The sequence below is a fragment of the Pteropus alecto genome, unplaced genomic scaffold (assembly GCF_000325575.1).
Source record: "Pteropus alecto unplaced genomic scaffold, ASM32557v1 scaffold206, whole genome shotgun sequence".
In the NCBI taxonomy this organism is placed as follows: domain Eukaryota; kingdom Metazoa; phylum Chordata; class Mammalia; order Chiroptera; family Pteropodidae; genus Pteropus; species Pteropus alecto.
The window spans coordinates 1,184,923-1,209,387 of NW_006438906.1; the positions used below are offsets into that span (position 1 = coordinate 1,184,923).

General features: G+C 32.5%; 1 protein-coding gene and 4 pseudogenes across 3 annotated transcripts in view; 4 read left to right on the top strand and 1 right to left on the bottom strand.

The window, feature by feature from the left end:
- The window catches only part of UBAP1 (ubiquitin associated protein 1), a 58,774-nt gene that overhangs the window by 23,091 nt on the left and 11,218 nt on the right, over positions 1–24,465 (bottom strand). For all 3 annotated transcript variants that reach the window (XM_015592641.1, XM_025049738.1, XM_006916055.3), the window contains one exon: positions 1,500–1,540. In XM_015592641.1, the coding sequence (XP_015448127.1) occupies positions 1,500–1,533 (34 nt within the window). In that variant the 5' untranslated portion in view covers positions 1,534–1,540. The remainder of the gene's footprint in view (positions 1–1,499; positions 1,541–24,465) is intronic.
- LOC112483184 lies at positions 4,938–5,057 on the top strand (annotated as a pseudogene).
- LOC112483173 lies at positions 16,489–16,606 on the top strand (annotated as a pseudogene).
- LOC112483177 lies at positions 20,920–21,038 on the top strand (annotated as a pseudogene).
- Positions 23,799–23,917, top strand: LOC112483141 (annotated as a pseudogene).

Here is a 24,465-nt window from a genome sequence, read left to right on the forward strand (position 1 = left end):
TTATGTACTGTACATAATTGGTACAGTACATATACTTTTATACAGTTAGCAGCGCAGGTTTACACCAGCATTACCACAAACACAAGTAAGGCATTGTTGTGTTATGATGTTATGACGGCTATGACATCACTAGGTGATAGGAATTTTTCAGCTCCATTATAATTTTATGGGACCACTGACCTATATTCGGTCTATTATTAACCAAAGCACCGTTATGTAACACATTATTGTGCTTTGAGAGAGCCCTGTAATAATCCTTAAATACAGGATATAACTTACTTGGAAGATCTGATGCCTGACCTGTTATACGGAACGCAAATACCAAACTTTGAATGACTTAACTCCAAAGGATTTAACAAAACATATACAAATAATATAAGTAAGCACAATCGCAATTCAAAATATTAAAGCTATTGTATAAAATACATAAGCAAGTTAAAACCACAGTGACTGCTGCATCACCCTGACTCTGTTTATTATTATCAAGCAACCATTTGTAGATCAGAAGAGCAGACCAAGACATGTTACCAAGCAGTCTAGCAAATCATTCTTACAATGATATGATTTTTAAATGGAAAATCAGTTTTAAAACCGCTTTTAAAATAATGTGTTGTTTGGATATTTCTGGTGTTTAATTCTTATCTTCTACTGTATGAAAAGAGGGTCTAATTATAACTTCTTAGGCACTTCCACTCCTCCCAAACGCAGATAATAAAGTTTTTTAATGTATTCTATTTTTTTTTTTTAGGTGAGGCAACCCTTGGTTGAGCTCACAGATTGCAAGGAACTTGTCAGCTTACAATCCCTTATTCTTTATTTTTTACGCCTATAGCATCTGGTCTTCCTAGGTGGTCTCACATCCAAGTACTAACCAGGCTCGACCCTGCTTAGCTTCCGAGATCAGCTGGGATCGGGCTTGTTCAGGGTAGCATGGCGTAGACTAATGTATTCTATTTTGGAAGGTCATATCTTAGAAAAAGATAAACTATTAGTCTCTAAGGCAAAACTGTAATTACTACTACTGATACCTCTGGTAACATACTGATCTACTGATCATGGCTTATTTGCAGTATATTACTTCTTTTTATAGGAGAGGGGGAACTAAACCAAAACATTATTAACTAAAGGTTTAGAATTTTTCATACCTGAGATGGAGAAGAACTATGATCAGGGAATAAGAAAGGGAATCATGACTACTTCAAAATACTGCTAAAGAACAAGAAAAAAGGCAGGCTCCCTAACCATCTCTGGTAGTTTCAAGTACAATAACCATAGAGAGACTCTACCCATTTGAGGAACTGCTTCAATATTAAAATTATCTGAAGTCTCTCTATGGTTATTGTACATTGTTCTACAACTTAATTTTTCTCAAGCTGTTCTTTTAAGCAAACAAAAAGGGCAAAAGGGGCACTTAAACAATGTTAAGTGATTTCAAATTCTCTTATTGAATCATAACTTAAAGCATAATTTATGCATGATATATCTAACAGTCTACTTACCATGAAAATCTGCACCTAACTTCTTAGAAGCCATTTAGAACCTGAAAAACAAAGAAATATTTCTTAGGCTCATGATGCTTTGAGGGGATAATAAATCATTACAAGAAAACTGAAACTATAATAAAGAAACCAGAAGACTAAAAGGTGTCAGGACTGACAAAGTCCTCACACTTCCCAATCCCAAAGTCTCAAAAAAGAAAGCAGAAAGGGGGAGAAATGAGTTTTCTAGATAAAAATTAAACATTTCCAAAATCTGCATATTCGAAAAAAAAATTAGACAACTATAGTAGCCACTGACCAATTTACATGCAAACTATCAAAAGGAAAAAATTAACTAAGCACTTATCTTCCTGATATAAGATAAAAATATATCAATAATCAATTAAGAAAAAAATCCCGTTTTATTCAGTTATGCAAATCTAGACCTTTTACTGACAACTGTTCACACTGAAATTTCTGAAGTGGGGAATGGATGACATACAACCTTCTGTACTATTTGAATTTTGTATAAAATTCAAAAAAAATGAAGGGGGAACCGATGAAACCACACATCTAGCTTAATATTATTTTTGCAATTTCAGTCCCAATACAAGTAGATACAAAGTCTTCTCTTGCACAAATAATCTGAGCTCTTCAATGTAAAGTTTATCTCCCTTGATATGGTGTTTATACCTTTAACTTACCTAATACATAAGCAGGAAAAAAATTAGGGCTAACTATATGAATTTATGGTATGGTGTCTATTAGCCTGTATTATGGTATACTGCAAGGCATCGTACTAAAAATGATCTATTTTCCACTGAAAGTTTAAAAAACAAAGTGAGTATATTGAACTATTTTGTGAAAATTACTGAAAATAGAATTGAAATCTGCACAGAATTTTTAAAAATTTGATATGCTGATTTTTATTTTTTTTATTAAGTTTACTGGGGGTAACATTGGTTAATACAATTATATAATTTTCAGGTGCACATTGTAATTTGACATCTGTATATTCTATTGTGTTTACCACCCAAAGTCCAGTTTCCTTCAACTACCATATATTTGATCCCCTTTACCCACTTCACCCTCTCCCTACCGACATGCTGATTTTAAAATTTAGATGGAAAGGCAAAGGAAACAGAATAGCCAAAAACAATTTTGAAAAAGAACAAAACTGGAGCACTTACCACCTAATAACTTCAAGACTTACTATTAAGCTACAATAACTAAGACGGTGGGGAAATAGCGAAGGATATTACATAGTCCAACAAAACAGTCCAGAAATAGACCCATACTCATATAGCCAACTGATTTTCAACAAAGGTGCAAAGGCAATTCAAAGGGGAAAGGACAGTCTTCAACAAATAGTGCCAGACATTTATATGCAAAAAATAACAAACCTTGATCCATACCTTGGCACCATATAAAAAAATTAACTCAGGGGAATGGGATGATTATGGCTAAAGGCTACAGGGTTTCTTTTTGAAGTGAGAAATGCTCTAAAAGTGACTGTGGGACGTGGTTCCATAGTGTAGCAGTTAGCACGTCTGCTTTACACACAGAAGGTCCTGGGTTTGCCTCCCAGTGAAGCCACGGTCCGTGGTCTACAGCCATGCCACCCTGAACAAGCCTGATGTCTGATCACGGAAGCTAAGCAGGGTCGAACCTGGTTAGTACTTGCATGGGAGAACACCTAGGAAGACCAAGTGCTGTAGGCATAAATAATAATAATAAAAGTAATAATAATAAAATAAAAGTGACTGGGGTGATGACTGTATAACTTAATATACTAAAAGCCACTGAAATGTACATTTTAAGTGGATGAATTGTGTGTGGTATATTGATACACCAAAACAACATGGATGAATCTCAAATGCATCATGGTAAGTGAAAGAAACCAGATTCAAAAGGTTGTATGCCATGTGATTCCATTTATAATATTTTGAAATAAGGGACAGAGAAGTAAACTAGCTACCAGGGGCTGATAGCAGGGGAAAGAACCGACTATAAAAGGGAACACAGGAAGTTTTTTGAGGTTGATGGAACTGTTCTATATTTGATTGTACTACTGGTTACATGACTATATGCATTTGTCACAATTCATTGAATTAAAAACTAAAAGGGGTGAATTTTACTATATATAAACTATACTTCAATTTTTTAAAAAGTATATAGACCCATCACAATGAAATCAGATAAAATAGAATCATTAAAGAATATTATTTATCCTAGCCTAGTGGAATAAAATTTTATTTTTACAATGCCAAAATTCAAAATAACAAATTATATAGCTGTACCAAAATCTATTAGTATGCTTTCTGCCTGATGGACAAGCGTTTTCTACAGTGATGGTTTCTGACAATGGATTTCTTCCCTATTTAAAAAGCAAAAAAAAAAAAAAAAAACACCAAACAAACAAAAAAAACACCAAAGAAAAGAACTAAGTCAAAGAAATCAGTTTCTCTCTCTTAGCTTAGGAAAAGACAGATACGTTTAAAAATGCATACAACAATGTTTTAATACTATGTCTTTAACTGGTAAAATGCTTTCTAAACTTAGCAGACATAAAACAAAGCTAAAAAGTTTTTAAAATGCAGTCACCATAGCGAGCAAGTACAGATTTCTCTACGGAGTGATGAAAATGTTCTAAAATTGACTGTGATGATGGTTTTAAAACTGTAACTATTCTAAACACTACTGAATTGTATTCTTAAAATAGGTGAATTATGTGACATATGAATTATATCAATAAAGTTGTTACCCAAAAAATGCAGCTCTAAATTTGGTAAGCTTTGCAACTAAAAAATGATTATTTAGGTATAGAGGAAGGAAAAGAAAAAAATGAGTGGCACTTTGTCACTTTCATAATAGCTATTATGAATGAAATAACTATAATTTTACTTACTGATAAAAAATAATTTCATTAATTTTTATAACCTATAGGTTAATAAATTAACTCACTTTAGTAGAGGGCGGGAGGTAGGGGGCAGGAAATGCGGTTACCGAACAAAACGAACCACTTCCAACAGTCTTTTCTGATTCTAATTTAGCCAAGGCCACTTCATAAAGGCATTTCCCTAGCTTATTTTACATCCTTACTTATCTATCTGTCCTACGTTAGGCAGAGTCATACCATAATAGTAGCAAGAGGCATAAATCTGTCCTAATGTCCAGTGATCTAAGAAAACATAGGTGTCTCCACATCAAGAATCATTCAAGGACAGTTTAAAGTGTCAACAGCAAACAATCATCATGCCATTTCCATCACTCACAAATAGTCACTGGTTAATTAACTGCTATAGACTTAATAACAACATTGAGTAGAAGACAAAGGCTGTGCCCAACCCCTTTAAAGATAAAAAGTATTATGTAAAAAGTAAGCATTCTCAGATTTCAAAAGAAACAAGCCATATTATAAAATCTGTGAAAAGAAAAAAATCAGAAGGATGTACATTAGTCTACAGCCATGCCACCCTTAACAAGCCCAATCCTGTCTGATCTCGGAAGCTCAAGTAGGGTCGGGTCTGGTTAGTACTTGGATGGGAGACCACCTAGGAAGACCAGGTGCTGTAGGTGTAAAAAAAAAAGTAAAGAAAAGAAAAAAGAAAAAGGATGTACATTAAAAATATTTAAAGTGAAAAAAAGTTAAACTGGCTGCCTGTAGGTAGTAAGATTAGGAATAATTCATAACTTTTTTCTACAGATTCTGAACATTCTTATTAATTTATAATTGAGCTAATAATTTCTTTATTAAATAAATTTTATTAATTTAGTAAATTAAATTTATTAATTTTCTTTAATAAATTAGCTTATAATTTTTACAAGTTTCAGTTTCCAGTATGCTGTGGGGATGAAGTATTCTGATTGATATTCTAGTTAATGGAGTTAAAATTATAAAGTATATGAATCATCAATTCTCAAAGAACCAACAAACCATACTAAAAATTATTTAACTTTTTTATATATTCAGAAACATTTCATAGGTTCTTAGGCTTCAAGGTCATCATAATGTACATAAACCACAACAATACAGTGACACTTTTAAACCCAGGAGCAAGATTTTTGGCAGCCTCAACCTTTCCAAATAGGCACATACCAGAAATGAATTTTTCTAAATCTCTGCTGGGAAAGAAGCAGTATCTAAGAATCCAGTAATGATTATGCTCACACACAGGTGCAGGAAATGAGTGTTTTCATCTTCGTGTCCCTAATATTTATTGATATTGTGGGATATCATCTATTTGAAGAAGCAGCTGTTTTTGAGAAGTAAATGGTTTGGGAGAGGCTGCTCGAGCCCTTATTTAGAAAATAATTTTGCAAATAAGCTAACATCAGGAATGTTTTAAAGAAGTTCCACCAAATTTAAATGGATTCTTAATGGCTTTTTTATTAAGGCTCTACCAAAAGACAACTCATGAAATGGGAGAACATATTTGCAAATCATATATCTGATAAGGGACTTTTATCTAAAATATATAAATAACTCTATAACTCAATAATAAGAAGACAAATAACCCAATTAGAAAATAGGCAAAAGGATTTTAATAGTCAATTTTCCAAAGAAGATATACAAAGACCAAGAAGCACATGACATGTTCAACACTGTTATTCATTAGTTAGGGAAATGCAAATCAACCCCCCCCTTGTTAAAACATGGGTATTATCTGCACCACAGCAAAATTTATATTAACGAAATAGTCAACGAAAATTAACATACAGTACCTGTATTACCAAATAAAAGAATGTGAATTCTTTAAAATTATACCTCAATAGAGCTGATAAAAATTCAGATTTTCTAGGGGTTTCCTTTAAATATTAAAGTCCTAGTATATTTTCCACAAATTTTAAGAATATGAGAAATCCATATTTGGTCACTTAAAGATTTTTCTATATGCTATGCAGTAAAATGTCATTGTCTTTCAAGGATCAAAGGCATTTTAATAGCTACTTAGGATCAACATTTTTTTCGCTGGAACATCTAAGTGAAATCAATAGATATGTGTGTCCATATATTATATATGTACACATATATATGACATATGCTTCCTTATAAACGTCCTATATTTTACTTAATTGTAAGCATTTATTTTATAATACTTTCCTATAATCTAAATGTTCAATTTTGTAAAATCATTAAATTATAGAAAGTTCAAAAGATGGATCATGTAGCATTTAAAGTTTACTAAAAGCATATAATTAATGGGAAATAAGTATGTTTTAAAATGTTTTTACATCTTGAAACAACAGAGTACATAGAGGAAAACACAGGAACTAAACTCCTGGATCTTGGACTTAAAGAGGATTTTATGAATTTGACATCAAAAGCAAGGGGAGCAAAAGAAAAAATAAATGGGACTACATCAAAATAAAAGGCTTCTACACAGCAAAAGAAACCAGCAACAAGGTAATGAGACAACCATTTGAATAGGAAAATATATTTGCAAGCAACGCCTCCAATAAGGGCCTAATATCCAAGATATACAAAGAATTCATATGACTCAATGACAACAAAAAACAAACGATCCAATCAAAAAATGGGCAGAGGACCTAAAGAGACACTTCTCCAAAAAAGTCATACAAATGGCCAACAAACATGAAAAGATGCTCATCATCGCTAGCTATTAGGGAAATCCAAATCAAAACCACAATGAGATATCATCTTAAACCTGTTAGAATAGCTATAATCAACAGGACAAGTAATAACAAGTGTTGGAGAGGATGCGGAGAAAAAGGAACCCTCCTCATACACAGCTGGTGGGACTGCAAATTGGTGCAGCCACTATGGAAAACAATATGAAGATTCCTCGAAAAACTAAGAATGGATCTACCCTACGCAACATTATTCACAGTGGCCAGGTCATGGAAGCAACCGAAGTGTCCTACGATAGATGACTGGCTAAAGCAGCTGTGGTGCATATATACAATGGAGTATTACTCAGCCATAAGAAGAGATGAAATATTGCCATTTGTGACAACATGGACGGACCTCGAGATAATCATGCTAAGTGAAATAAGCCAGAAAGAAAAAGTTGAAAACCACATGATGTCATATGTGGGATATAAACCTAAAGCAACAAACAAATAGGACAAACAGATTCATGGACATGGACAACAGACTAGTGGTAAAAAGGGTCAAATATGTGGTGACATTACAGAATTAAAAATTAATTAATTTTTAAAATAAAATGTTTTTACGACTTAGACTGAATTACTTTAACTATGTAAAAACTGCACATGAAACTAAAAAAACACATTTGCCCACAATGTAAAAACTATAAATGCTCACGGGGGGCGGGGGGGGAGGAATTTCATAAGCAAGCATAAATTTCCACTAAAATAAATGCTTCTATTAAAGGAAATGTATCAAATAGAAATAACAATAGCACACATTCTACACTTAGAAACTTTTACACTAGTGAAATGTAGAAATCCCTGAAGCAACTAGGAACTTCAACAACACTTTTATCTTGCCAGTGCAGTGCCACTTTAATTCAAATGCTACAGGAAGAAAATCTAGTAACTTAAAATTTGAATCACCAATAAAAGACATTTAAAAACAAAAAGAGATGGGGGAATAGGTAACAAGATGAGAACTGCAGGGAAAGAAGGAGCTAGAGTGCGAGAGGCAAAGGAGATGGAGTAAGGAATAAAAAAAGAGAAGTGAAGAGGATAGAGGAAGGAAGGTAGGCCTAGGAGACCAGGAGAATGAAAACAAACATCCCGGCAAGGCCCAGGCTCTTTCATAGGGGGAAGAGAAAGCCCAAGGCCAATTATATTGATGTTAGTTATCATTTTCTTTCTTCCCTTTCTCCTAAAGTCATTAAATTACTATTACATGAAATTACACCCTACAAATAGCTTCCCAATACACAATAGCAATTTAGCATCTCAATAAGCTATCAAAATCACACTTACACTACTACAAAAGCTGCAATCAGGAATTTCCCAAGATACTAATTAATACAGGAAATTCTCCAACTTACAGAAAAAGATGGCTTTGGGAATCATCAAATTTCAAGTCTGAAAACAAAGTTAACACCCATACAACCAGCACTCATATCAACATATATGTACCAAAAGTCACACGTGTAACTATTAATATGTCAACACTAGACTATATTATATCCATGAGAAAAAGTTTTCTTTTCTCTCGGTTCTCATAGACATTTTGGAGCCTCAGTTCCTTCATCAGTAAAATAAGGGTAGTAGACTGAATAATCAGCCGACTCTACATAAATCTATAGTAGTAGAATAAAATAAAGGAAAATTATTCATGTTTCCAAATTAAATATTCAGCATTCAGAATAAGTGATATCATTTTCTGTACACAGTAACTTTTTAAAGACGTCTTTGTTGGCAAAAAAAACTGGCAACCATACAGCAACCGACCCCCTCCCTCTTTTCTTTTATTTTAATGATCCATGAAACCCAGAAGTCTGGAAATCATTTTCCTATACCACGTATAAAATAATAACCTCAAATGAGTCTGACTATAAAAAAAAAAAAATACTGCTTGAGACACAGCAAGAGCTCAACAAAGGTTGGTGAACTGAATAAAACTTGCAAAAGAGTAAATCTTTTTCCAAGTACTCTACCAGTAAACTGGTATACCTATACACAAAATGTAGATTTTTATTTGAACATAATATTAGAATCTTATTGATTGAAGAATGTGGGTGCAAACACTAAATTGAGTTTATGAAATCTTAGATTCAGTCTCTTCAAGTCTGAGAATTAGACAGAGACACTATTTTCAGGATCCATCAGTGTTCACCAGTTCTGTGTATGCAAAACTAAGTCCCCTCATTACTGGCTGCTGCATGTCAGCATATTTGGCTGAAGATGGAAGGCCAACAACAAAGGTCAGCAGTGCACTGATTCATACTGCAGAGTATTTCAATAGCCCCAGTAAGTTTTTTTTATGCATTAATTCTTCTTTCAATTCAACGAGAATACTGTTTGTTCAGTCAGATTTTTCCTGAGCATCTCTATCGTATAGAAAGCTAAAAATGAAAATCTAAATTTGAGTCACTAACCTGAAGAAACAAGATCTAATGGGCCATACCACTTTGGAAAAGAGGGGAAAATGTCTATGTAGGTATGGAAACAAATAAGGTTAAGACAGCCTTATAATGGTAGTAATACTTGGGTGATGTGTTTACAGCGTGGTGGGGAGGGGGCTTTTGGTTTTTTTCTTTTGTGCTATTTGCTTTCCAGGTTTTCTATATTAAGCACAGATCTATCACCTGGCACACATAAACATACTTTTTAACTAGAGGGGGAAAATCTAGTGAGCAACAGAGGTGGGTAAAACCCAGATAGAAACAATATAGTATATAACTAATGAAAAATTACAATCTCAGAGAGAGGAAAAAAAGACTATACCAGTGATTTCTAGATGAGTAAAATTACCTGGAGACACTCAAATAGTTCCAGGTTACAGACTTCATGGAGATTTAATAAAGGACGCAGTCCATGTTGAAGAGCTAACATTACAAATTGCCTCCAAATAACATAACATCACCACTCATAAAGTAAAAACCATAGGAAACAGAGCAACTAAGTAGAAATACATAAATGAAATAGACCTAACTTATATTATGTCTAAAGCACCCTAAAAACATAATATGCCTTTTTAAGTGACCTACAGAACACTTTACAAAAACATGAGTAAATATTAGGCCACAAAGAAAATTCCAATAAATTTCCAAAAGCAGAAGTAGCACAGCCAATAGTAGAAATGCAAAAAGAAAGACATTACATCAGAAAACAAAGTCCTATACTGCCTGATTTTCTAAACTGTCTGTTACAGAACTCATGGATCCAAGAAGGGACCAAAAATAAAATTGCTGAAGACAGTGACAATGAAAATAATGTATTTGAAAACCTATAACATGCAGTTAAAGTAGCACTCAGAAAAATTCACAGCACAAGGACTTAGGATATAAATAACCACAGTAAATATATAAGCAGAAAATAATCAATTAAAAATCAGAAAAGTAGATCAAATAATAAATAAAGCCAAGAACTGGTTCTTTAGTAAATAGGTAAACCATCTAGCTAACTAAATAAAAGGAGGGCAGAATTAGTATACAAATAGAGGATATTAAAATAATACTAAAATATTTCTTTGTTCGCCTCTTTACAAATATATTTGAGAACCTAGATAAAATGGATAATCTTCTTGGAAACCATTAATTATCAAAACTGACCGTAAATGAGACAGAAATCTTAATCAGACCTATAACCACAGAGGAAAGAGAAAATGTTATTAATGAGCTCTTGCCACCCCAAAGAAATCTAACTCCAATGACATTTTAATGGTTCCAAACCATAAGAACAATTTCTAATTTTTTTTTTGTAAAAAAAGCATAATATTGATGGAATAAAAGAGAACACTACAGAAGAAATCTCATGTATGAATACTGATTGAAAATCCTCAAAATAAAAAGCACAAACCAAGTTTAGTAGTATATTACAGGGATATGTCCAAGTGGGATTTATTCCATGAATACAGGATAGTTCAATATTAAGAATCTGTTGATAGAATTCACCACATATTAATAGATCTAAGAAAAATCATTTAGCCACATCCTTAACATGAAGTTAAAAACAACAAAAAAAATCTCTCTCAATACCAAAGCCAGAGAATGCTAACAGGGAAACTACAGTATTCCCACCAAGCACAGGACCAAGACAAATATCCACTACTATCACAATTGCTTAACACTGTTATTTAACATTAGCTAAAAGTAAAAGGTATAAAAAGTCAGAAAAGAGACTTTCCCAGGGAAAAAAACTACAAAGCTATTACATATAAAAAAAAAATACAATAAAGTTTCTGGGTACAAAATTAATATTCTGAAACATACAGCCTTCATATACACAATGATCAGATAAGAATATAATGGAAATGTGCATTATATCACAAGAGGTAAGAAGTAGAAATAAACTTAAGATGTAAAGGAAGAAAACTAAAGATCTAGTGAAAGACAAAAAAGAAGACTTATATAGTTGGAAAATCATATGATAATCTTGGATATGACACACATCATTAAGATCAATTCTCCCTAAACAGCTAAATTTGACATGATGCAAATGAAAACTAGAGTATTTTGTTTTTGTTTTTTTTTCATTAAGTAAGCTGAGTCTAAAGTTCATATGGAAATAACAAGCAAGAACAACCAAGAAAACTTCAAAGAAAATAAAAATAGAGTTGACTACCCTATTAAATATCAAAATATTTATTATAAGATATAGCACTTAAAGTTGTGTTGCACTGGTATACATAAACATACATATCAATGGAACAGAGTAGAAAGCCCTAAAAATACTCGAATTTAATATATAATAAGGCTGCATTTAAAATCTGTAAAATGATAGCACAACTGGGTAGTTATCTAGAAAAAAGCTGAATGCTCACCCGCACTCCATACCAAAATAAATTCCAGAAGGATCAAATGTATAGTAACATTATGCAACTGCTCAAGTGTATTAATCCTATTTTCACTCTACACAGAAAGTTAATAGGCAAATATAACAAGTTTTTGAGACTTAAAATCCAACAAAATACTTGCCTTATGAAAAACTTAGAAAATAAGTTATTTTTCAAGTCGAATTGCTGTAATGTATACGTAAAACTACTCTTGCAAATGAGATTGTATTAAGTTATTAATCATATGGTATACTTAAGGCTATAAGAAAAGCAACTAGTGACTCAATACAAAGCTTATTTCACAGTTCAATAAAAACTGGTTATTACAACTGAATATAAACTCGCTAAAATTTAAAAAGTGACAAGTAGTACATAAAAAGAGAACATGGTATTATCAAGGCAAATTACGGACCCAATATGATTTCATAAGAATTGCAGTTATAAACTCTACCTAGTTCCAAAATGGGTCAAGAAAAATCCAAATATTTTTGTCAACTCTGGGCTGCTCTTAATCTTCTAAGCATCCAGCAATTATCCAATCTTTAGCAGGGGTGGCCTTTTCATATCTTCTTGACCTCTCCCCTGTAACCTTCTGAAAATATAGTTCTATAATGCTAACTAGTAAGTAATTTGGAAATACAACTAAACAAAATAATGCCCTTAAAGTGAAAAAGAGTTCCTTGTAGTCACCAGTAACTAGTCTGAAATCATAAGGCCAGTGAGACAAACATAACGTAAGAACAGAAAAGTATTGACTAGTTAAGTTAAAATAGAGGAGTCATGACATAAAGCATAAGCCAATTAGAAATTTCCAGTCAGTATATTAATCAATTCATTAAAATTCATTTAACATGTTTTTTTTTCAATGTGATTTAAGAGTTTAGTAAGTAAGAGTACAATGTCCCAAGAAGATATACAGCCTCAAATCAATTTAGCTTTTTAAATTGTGAATAAACATTGACTGGGGAAAAATAACTTCAAAAAGATACTAAACCAAAAACGTCATCTCCTCTCCAACTCTTTCAAAAAGCACATCACCAATTCATGCCACAATATAAGGGAGAAAAGAGCCCTATGGACAGTTAAATATTTGGGTTCTAGTCTCACTGCTTCCATCACTTCGGAATGGTTTGGAGCAGTCAAAACTTATGAAAGAAAGGAAAAAGAAAAAACATTCAGGACTTCTTCTGTAAGGAAAGAGAAAGAGTAAATGGTCTCTGACAACCCTTTCGGAATTAGGGATCTTGATATATTCTTTTATAAATATGGACCTCGATGGTTTTTATAGCCTTATACATATAAGAAATATTACAAGACTTCATATTCCTAGTTATGAGGGCACATAAACACATGTAATCACTTGTTGAGTCTATGACTCAGTAAGTATATAACAGCCACACCTTGTTTAAGAAAATGCTTACTATTTGACAGTGATAACACTGTTTCACTCTATAAGTAGCCAATATAATATAATTGGTTAATATAAACTACAAAGAACCTAACTAGAGGCTATTAATCTAAGAGAAGTAATCACAAACATAAATTTTCCGTGCTTCCAGCGGTCTTCATATTCGGTGAATTATACCATTCTGACTGTTACAGTCATATGAATTCTAAATAATTTTCCCCATAGAAACAAAGAAGTAACAGAGCCATCAAACTTGAGAACTCATAACCCCAAGGGAATAAACAATATAATGATGGCACAACTTCACAGAATATCAAAGAGTTTAGGGGAGAAGGTAAGAGTTGTTAATTTCACAGCAAATAAAATACTTTAATGTTAAAATAAACACCAGAATAAATACCTTTAAAGTTCTATCAAATTGATAAGAAACAGATTATTCCTATTTTATTTAAACTATTTCACCCATAATATGGAAACAAACACAGCTTTTCAGTTTGCAGTTACATATCGGATTTTTTTATTGCCTATCTTCCCCACTAGGCTTTAAGTACTATGAAGACAAGAACCACTTGTTTCATTCACCAGTGCAGCAAGCATAGTGTCTGTAAGTACTGCTAAGTACCTGCTGAATAAATGCTGCCAAATTTCTAGTAATTATATGAGAACAGCATAATACTGATATCAAAACTTGACAAAGATAGCATAAAAAAAGGAAAATAAGAAACAAAATCATATATATTTATACATGTGTATACAGTACTCCCTGTCTCCCACAGGGGGATGCGTTCCAAGACTCCCAGTGGATGCCTGAAAATATAAATAGTACCAACCAAATATATATACTATGTTTTTTCCTGGACATACATACTTATGTTAAAGTTTAACTTTTAAGGCATAGTAAGACATTAACAACAATAATTAATAATAAAATAGAAAAATTAAAAATATACTGTAATAAAAATTTTGTGAAAGTGGTCTCTCTCCAGTAATTTTTTATTTTTCAGGCCAAACCTATTCCTGAATTTATGTAATCATCCCTACCTGCAGTAAATGGCTTGGTGTCACTCATTTTAAGGGGATCCCTTGGTTTAGTCTTCTTCATATAAGCTCAACATTTTCTGGTACAATGTATTGCTGTCAATCGAAACAAGTTTTTGGTTCATGTTTTCAACCCACAAATTCAATGCCTTTTCCATCTTAACTGAGTACTATATTATGCCCTGTGGCTATAACTTTTACACTGAGGTATGACAGCAAAACCATCACAAATTTCTTTTTTCCTTCTTCACAATTTCACTGATATAAGTAAGATCCATTCTAACCATAGATCTTAGCAACCTCAGCACACAATTTAAAAATTTTTCCTTATTAAGTCAAGAACTTTCACCTTTTAACTTACAGGAAGCACTTTACTACTTCTCTTTGGCATATCGGAATTGCCAGTAGCACTACTCTTGTGCTTTGGGGCTTTTATTAAATAAAATGAATACCTGAATACAAACACTACAATACTGTAACAGTCGATCTGATAACCAAGACAGCAATAAGTGACTAACAGATGGGTAGTGCATATAGCATGGATACACTGGACAAAGGGATAACTCACGACTTGGTCAAGGATGGAGGGGAATGGTGTGAGATTTCATCACACCACTCAGAATGGTGTGCAATTTAAAACTTAAAATTTCTGAAATTTTCAATTTAATATTTTCCAATCAGTTAAATGCAAGTAACTGAAACCATGGAAAGGAAAATCGTGGATAAGGGAGAACTACTGTATTTAAATATATACACATCCAAATTCTAATTAAAATAGCAGTAAATTAAATAGCTGTGAAAAACTTTTCAGAAAAAATGATAGCTACCTTCCACACAAAATTTCAAAAAAAAAAAAGATGAAAAGGAATCTATTGATTAACAAAGAATATATCTCAAGCAATTGCAATATACAGATCTTGTTTGGATCCCAATTCAAATAAATTGGAGAAAAAAGATGAAACAATTGGGACAGGATGAACACTAACTGGATATTTGATAAAATTTGTAAATAAGTTCATTTCTATGTAGATTAACGGTATTATAGTTTTCATAATTCTTATCTTTCAGAGATATACAAAAATCTACTCACAAATGAAATGAAATGGTATGATTGAGGTTTGCTCCAAAATAACTAGGACGATGGTATGTACATGAAATAAAATTGATAGCTGTTACAGCTGGATCTACATTTACAACTTTGGAATTCTAAAAAAAAAACAAAAAACCTACAAAAGATGTTACTGCTGTAGCGCAAAATGAAAGAGGCTGAAGAATAATCACATTTTAATTTTCTAAAACTGTTCATACAAAGCTAACTCATAAGTGGCAACCATCATGTTAATAATTTGAAAAATCATTATCATTAGATGCTAACACAAAGTGGATGAAAGTTCCATGAGGTATTTACATAGTCTCAAATTATCTCCCCACAATATATTGATTAATTACAATGGAAGACATAGTAACTTTATCTTGGCAGACACCACCTTAACTGAATGACCAAAATTAACACTACCAATAATAGGATATATTGACATCACATGCCTCCACATATGATGCACTCAGAACATAACATCAATTCTGTGGTATTCCTGCCAAAAATGAATCTATCATGAAGAAGTAGCAAACAACCAGAATCTAATCATGAGGAAGTATCAAATAAACCATCTTGCAGTTCTACAAAATAATGTCCTGTACTTTCAAACATGTCAAAGTCATGAGACAAAGACAAAGAAACTTTCAGATTAAAGAAGACTAAAGACAACTGATTATAATGCATGAACCAGGGTGTCCTTTTGCTCTAAGGATATTATTTTGACAACTGTTGATTCAATAATTATTTACTGATTTTGATCATTAGTATTGGGGTTATGTAAGAAAATGTCCTTGTTTTCAGAAAGCATATACTGTAAAGGGGTAAGAGGGTATCATGTATGCAACTTACTTTCAAGCAGTTCGGAAAAAAATACGTACATGTAAATACAGAGAAGACCAACAGAGAAAGATAACAAAAACATGCAACGTTTAGGGAATATGGATATACAAGAATTCTTTGTACTATTACTGTAAATTTTCTGGTAAGTCTGAAATTATATCAAAACAAAAAGCTTTAAAAAACACACACAGTCTACGGCCATGCCACTCTGAACATGCCCAATCTCATCTAATCTTGGAAGCTAAGCAGGGTCAGCCTGGTTAGTACTTGGATGGGAGACCATCTAGGAATATCAGGTGCTGTAGGCATTAAAAAAAAAATACACATACATTTATATGGTTGTTTGCATATACCCCCCAAATCAGGAAGGATTCATAGCAAACTGTGAATAGTGATTAGTTCTGGAAGAAGGCAAAAAGAAGGCTTTCACTTTCTACTTTCTATACTTCTGGTGCTTTCATTCTGGAGCTGAAAAGTACAATAACCGAAACAAAAAATTCACAAGAGGGGTATAACAGCAGATTTGAGCAAGCAAAAGAATCGATGAACTTGAAAATGGAACAAATAAAATTACTGAGTCTGAAGAGAAATAAAAAAGAAGAAAAGCAAACAACCTAAAGGGCCTGCAGGACACGATTAAGCATGTCAGCATACACATTTCATAAGTCCCTAAAGAAGAAAGGGCACAAAGACTATTTTAAGAAATAATGGCCAAAACTTCCCAGATTCAATGAAAAGACATAACTCTACAAAATCAAGCAGCTCAATGACCTCCAAGAACAATCAACTCAGCATAATGTTTCTTGGTTCAAACTAGGACACATTATAATCAAACTGCTAAAAAAGACAAAGAATCTTTAAAAGATGAAGAAGAGACTCATCATGTACTAGGGATCATCAATATTAACGAGCAATTTATAATTAGAAACCATGAAGATCAAAAGACGGTAGATAAGACATTTAAAGTACTGAAAGAAAAAACTGTCAACCAAGAATTCTCTATCTGGTAAAAAATGTCCTTCAAAAGTGAGGGAGAATTTAAGACATTCCCAGATAAATACTAGCTGAGGGAGTTTTAGACATTCCCAGATAAATACCAGCTGAGGGAGTTTGTTGCCACCACACCTGCCCTACAAGAAATGCTAAAAGGAGTACTTCACGCTGAAATTGCAGGATTCTAGACAATAATTGAAAACCATAGGAAAAAATAAAGATCTCTGGTACAGGGAAATAGGCAAATATAGAAGCCAGTACAGTCATGTGCCAGTTAATGATGGGGACACATTCCAAGAAAAGCATCATTAGGCAATTTCGTCATTGTGTGATCACCATAGAGTGTAGTTACACAAACCTAAATGGTATAACCTATTACACACATACACACCTAGGCTATAAGTATAGCCTAGGCTACAAACTGTATATCATGTTACTGTACTGAATATCACAGGCAACTGTAACATAATGGTATCTGTATATCTAAACATAAAATGTACAGTAAAAATACAGTATAAAATATACAAAATGGTTCACTTACCATGACTGGAGCTTGTGGGACTGGAAGTTATGCTGGGTGAGTGAATGGGAAGGCCTAGGACATTACTGTACACTACTGTAGACTTTATAAATACTGTATACTTGTTATACTACATTCATAAAAACAATACAAGATTAAATCAAACACAAGAGAAATGGTGCAATCAAGAGACACAGGAAACATGAAATGTATGAGGCTACTGCTAGCATAATTCAACATACTGTTTAATGGCAAATTTTTTTTAATAAGTAGAAAGAGTATATTCTAAATTTACAATAAACAGTATAGTAAATACATAAACCAATAACATAGTCATTCATCATTATCGAGTATTATGTACTATATATAATTATGTATGCTATACTTTTATACTGACTGCAGCAGCAGGTTTGTTTCCATCAGGATCATAAACACATGAGCAATATGTTTTGACATTACAATGGCTACAAAGTAACTAGACAACAGGAATTTTTCAGTTCCTTTATAATCTAATGGGACCCTGCTATATATGTTGTGGTCTGTAGTTGACCAAAATATTGTTATACATCACATGATTGTACTGTGTTTCTGGTTTAAGACTCCACTTTTTATTTACTGCAGGATTTAAAAGACACAAATGCGTAAAAATTATTATAAATCTGTTATTGTCTTTCTCTCTGTCTGGCTTATTTCACTTAGCAGAATGCCTTTCCAGGGTTATCCATATTATATATAGAGCTGCAATTTGTGACATTAAAAAAGGGTACGATGAAACAGTCTTTGTATCATATTGAAGTTAAAGCCAGTTTCAGTTCAAACTAGACTGTTAGAAATTTAAATTGTAAAATATAATCTGCAAGAAGTAACCGAAAAAGACATTCAAGAGAAATGAATACATATATCCACACAAAAATTTATACACAAAGTAAAAATAACCCAAATGTCCATCAACTGACAAATGGATAAATAAAATATGGTATATCCATACAATGAAATACTATTTGGCAATTAAAAAAACAATGGCATGGTTGAATCTAGAAAACATTATGCTAAATAGAAGGAGCCACTGACAAAGACTACATATTATATGTTTTCCATTTCATGATATGTCTAGAATAGGTAAATTCAGAGACAGAAAGTAAACCAGTGGTTGCTAGGGACTGAGAAATAAATGCTAAAGGGCATGGGTTTCTTTCTGGGGTACTGAAAAACATTTTCAATAGGATGTGGTGGTAGTTTCACCACTGTGTGAAAATAACTAAAAACCACTGAACTACACACTTTCAATGAGTTAATTTTATATGTGAAATGTATTTTAATAAAGCTATTTTTAAAAATCAACCCTAAAAACAGAAGGTGAAAAAAAGTTGCATGGTGAAAGCGTTTCAAGCTTAGGATCGATAGTTTCAAGCAGTTCCCAAATTTGTCTAACAGGAGTTTCAAGAGAGAACTGAGAGAATGGAAGAAATGAAACCTCTAAGAGCTGAATAGATAGATAACACAGTCTTGAAATTGAAAGAGCCGACTTACAAGCAGAATGCACTGGTAAAAACTGAAATCTAGACACATCATGAAAATTTACATCATCAGATTTTTAAAAACATGAATAACAAATAGCTTCCAGACAGAGAATGGTTATCTACGAAGGAAAGAGAATAGAACTGGCTTTAAAAACTCTTATTATCAACAACAGATGCTATAAAACAATAGAGCAATTATCTTCAAAAATCTAAGGAAGAACAGTTGTAAAATTAGAATCCTAATACATAAATGAGGGAGCAAAATGAAGATATTTCAACATCCAGAGACTGTAAATTCACTATCTATTTAATCCTCTTTGAAAGAATAATTCAAAGGTAAAGTTTAGCAAAGCATAAACTTAAACTGATCTCAGAAGCTAAAGTGGAGGAAACAAAATACATAAGAAAAAGCAGCAGGCAACGAAATCAGTAAAATACTTCTAGTCCAAAGTAACTGTTAATATATGACATAAAAGTAAGTGATCTAGAACTTACTGCCTAGAACTTAAAATCCTAGATGGCCTGAAAATAGGAGGTTGGGAGAGAGAGAAGTAAAATAAACTTGTCCTATTGTACAGAAAGGAGGATACAGATACCAGAGAACACATATATACCACAGACAGAGTTTATGTATGAAAACCCAAGCATAAAAAATTTAGGGGTAACCAACAGAAAAAAAGGAATAGGATGAACAACTTTCAAGTAACTAGAGCAAAGTCAAATAAGAAAAATTCAATCAAAAGAGATTTAAAAAAAATAATAAAAAAAATAAACAGAAAACATAAAGAATAAATCCAAATATATCTATAAGCACAATTAATATGAAAGGGTTTACTCCCTCTGTTCAAAGGCTAATTTCCAACTTGCATTTAAACACAGAAAAAGCATAAAAGATGAGCATTTTAGAAAATGGAAAGTTAGGATAGGAAATGTCATAGAAAAGATACCTGCGTTTTTAAAGTTCAGGAAACAAAAAATCATCAAAGGCACCCCTCTTCCTCTAAGTATTACCAACTAATAGATTTTCCTTCAGATTATTACATGTAGCGATCAATAAGATTATCAGCCCTTCTAATAAGAGCTCTACTTCTAAAGGTGAAGGTACAAACAATACATACATAAAAGAATCTTCCTTCTATATTTTACAACTGCGAAATCTTAATATGAAAGGATTTTTAATAAAAGAAGGTACACAAAAAGCCCACAGCAGGTCTTTTGACTAATCTTAATTGCTTTAGATAGATACCTATCATAACAGGCTATAATTTACCTCTTTGATAACGAAACTCAATATATTCCACTTATCAAGTGAATCTACAGGGAGTTATCAAGTGAATCTACAGGGAGTTATTACAAGGATTAATAAGACAATGCAAGCAATAGTTATTACTAGTGTATACTGGCACCTCCTTGTCTTCCTAAATCTTAATCTTATTTTAACAGGAGTTCTTGTACTTTAAAGAAAAAAGAAAGTAGCTACCAAAAGACCATCACCTATAATAAAAAAAACATTCATTTTTATATTAACATATCAGTCCCTGACAATCAAAGAGATAACCTTCTGTTAAAGTTTAAAAATACAATTTCAGTCTACAGCCATGCTACCCTGAACAAGCCCAATCCTGTCTGATCTCAGAAGCTAAGCAGGATTGGGCCTGGTTAGTACTTGGATGGGAGACCACCTAGGAAGACCAGGTGCTGTAGTAGTAAAAAAAAATTTTTTTAAATAAGTGATTGTAAGATGATAAAGTCTTTGCAATCTGTGAGGCCAACCAACGGTTGCCTTGCCTAAAAAAAAAAAAAAAATATATATATATATATACACACACACACACACACACACACATAATTTCAGCATACTATGTACCAAATCTTTTGAAATGCCCCTGGAAATTAACCAAAACGCTATGATCCTCCAAAGAATAAAAAAGTGTTCCATTAAGTCTTTACACCATCATGTAAAGTTTTTGAAAAAATGAGGACATTGTTATATTTTATTTTACACTAAAAAAGAAAATTACAGCACATTACAAAAACTTCAACACAGTGGGCTATGTCCATTAACAAAATATTAATATTATCTTTCATATCATGTTAAACAGAAATACAAACCCTACCAGGTTACTAGAACCAAGTTACTGAAAAATAGTATCCTAGTATCTAACTGGAATTACCAACTACGAAGTCATAAATGACATATTGGTTTGCTCTATCACAGAAGCAGAAACTCTTCCAAAGTGTTTAGGAAATTCCAAATATAAAGGGTTTGCTTAACATGAAGTTTATGTAATAGAGAACTACTTCTAATAGAAATGTAATTTAAATCTTAAAAATCCTTATCCCCCTAATACAATTTTATGGACTCATCAATACAACGCACAATTATTCAACTATGTGCAAGCCAATTAACTTATCTATAATGTAAGTACTATACATAATTTTCAGGAAAATGGGAAACACTGGCACTGTAAGCAAGGCAGGCAGTTTGGAAACCTGCCTATAGCACAATGAAGCCATAAGTGGCCAGGCTAACATTAAAAATGAGAATACCAATAACTTCAAATAAAAAAGTATCAATTCTTTTCCAAATAATAACTAAGAAAAACAAGAGAAAATTATTAAAACTAAAAGCTGATTCTTTTCAAAGCTCACTAAAATTGGTAAACCCCTAGGCAAGGCTCATTAGAAGAAAAAAGCAAGCAAGCAAGAAAGCAAGCTGCTACAGGGAATGAAAGGGAACACCACTACAAAGATTAAAAGAGAATACTATATAGAAACAATTTTAAGCTGAAAGTTTGACATTTTAGATCAAATTAACTAATTTCCTGAAAAACAAAAACTACCAAAGCTCACCCAATTAAAAATATCAACAGCTAATTGCTATTAAATAAATTAAATTTGTATTTAAAAATCTTATCATAACGTAAACTCAGGGCCCAGATGGCTTTACTGGTGAAATCTACCAAATATTTAAGGAAGAAATAATACTAATTTTACAAACTTCCAGAATATTAAAGAGAAAGGACTACTTCCCCTCATTCTATAAGACATTATCTTGATACCAAAGATGTTACAAAAAGAGAAAACTACAAAAAAAATCCCTCATGAACATAAACGCAAAATTTCTTAACAAAATTGTAGCAACTCAAATCCAACAATATATAAAAAGCTTACTATATTATGACGAAGTGGGGGTTTTCCAAGGAATGCAAGTTCAAACAAATGAAAAGGAAAATACAACTTTTCAAAATTTATGGGTTACAGCAAAAACAGTTCAAAGAGAGGACATTCATAACTATATAGGCCTACTTCAACAAACAAGAAAAATCCTAAATAAACAATCTAACTTGGCCTTTTGAGCCACGCTTCTCTTGCTCAGGCCCACTTCCATGTCTGGAAGTATCACTTCTCTTCTAATAAAACTTTTCTTTTCTGCTGTTAAAAAAAAAATCTAACTCTACACGTAAAGGAACTAGAAAAATAAAAGCAAACAAAACCCAAAGTAAACGGAAGGAAAGAGTTAAGATCAGAGTGGAAATAAATGAAGTAAAAATTTAAAAAACAATAGAAAAGATCAATAAAAGAGCAGGTTCTTTGAAAAAATAAAATTGACAAACCTTTAGCCAAACTCATCGAAAACAGAAGAAAACCCAAATAAAATCAAAAAAGAGAAGTTACAAACGATACCTCAGAAGTAACAAAGATAGTTGGAAAAAACAACAATTATATAGCAACAAATTCAACAATCTAGAAGAAATGGATAAATTTCTAGGAGTATATAAGCTTCCAAAATTGAACCAGGAAGAAATATAAAATATAAACAGACCAATTACTAGCAATAAAACTGAAGCAGTAATCAAAACTCCCCAAAAATAAAAGTCTAAGACCAGACAAGGTCTTCACAGGTGACTTCTACTAAACATTCAGTGAAGAATTAATACCTATCCTTCTCATACTATTTCAAAAAGTTAAAGTGGAAGGAACACTTGCAAACTTGTTCTATTAAGCCTGATACTAAAACCATACAAAGACATTACAAAAAGAGAAAACTATAGGCCAGTATTCATAAACATTGATGTAAAAATTCTCAACAAAATATTAGCAAACCAGATTCAACCATGATCAAGTGGGATTCATCCCAGGGATGCAGTGATGGGTCGACATCTGTAAATCAATCAACATGATAAATCGCATTAATAAAATAAAGAATAAAAACCACATAATTATCTCGACAGATGCAAAAAAAAAAATCTGGCAAAATTCAATACTCTTTTATGATAAAAACTCTCAACAAAGTGGGTATAGAAGGAACATCTCAACATAGTAAAGGCGATATATGACAAACCCACAACTAATATCATACTAAATGGTGAAAAGCTAGACGTGGTTCCATAGTGTAGCAATTAGTACATCTGCTTTACATGCAAAAGGTCCTGGGTTCACGCCCCAGTGAAGCCACAGTCCATGGTCTATGGCCATGCCACCTTTAACAAGCCCGATCCCGTCTGATCTTGGAAGCTAAGCAGGGTCAGGCCTGGTTAGTACTTGGATGGGAGACCACCTAGGAAGACCAGGTGCTGTAGGCATAAATAATAATTTTAAAAAAATTTTTAAATAAAATATAATAAATGGTCAAAAGTTGCAAGCTTTCCTCTAGAATCAGAAACAAGACAAGGATTAGAATGCCTATTACCACCACTTCAACTCAACACAATATTGGAACTCCTAGCCACAGCAATTAGACAAGAAATAAAAGGCATCTAAATCAGAAAGGAAGTAGTGAAACTCTCATTATTTACAGATGCATGATATTATATATAGGAAACCCTAAAGATTCCGCCAAAAAACTATCAGAACTAATAAAAAAAATTCAGTAAAGCGACAGGTACTGAATCAATATACAGAAATCTGTTGCATTTCTATATACCAATAATGAATAATTAGTAGAGGAAATTTAAAAACTTATATTTACAATTGTATCATAAAGCATAAAATACCTAAGAATAAATTAAACCAATGAGGTGAAAGACCTGTACTCTGAAAACTATAAGACACTGAATTAAGAATATGAATACACAAATAAATGGAAGGATATACCTTCTTCATGGATTGAAAAGATTAATATTATTAAAAT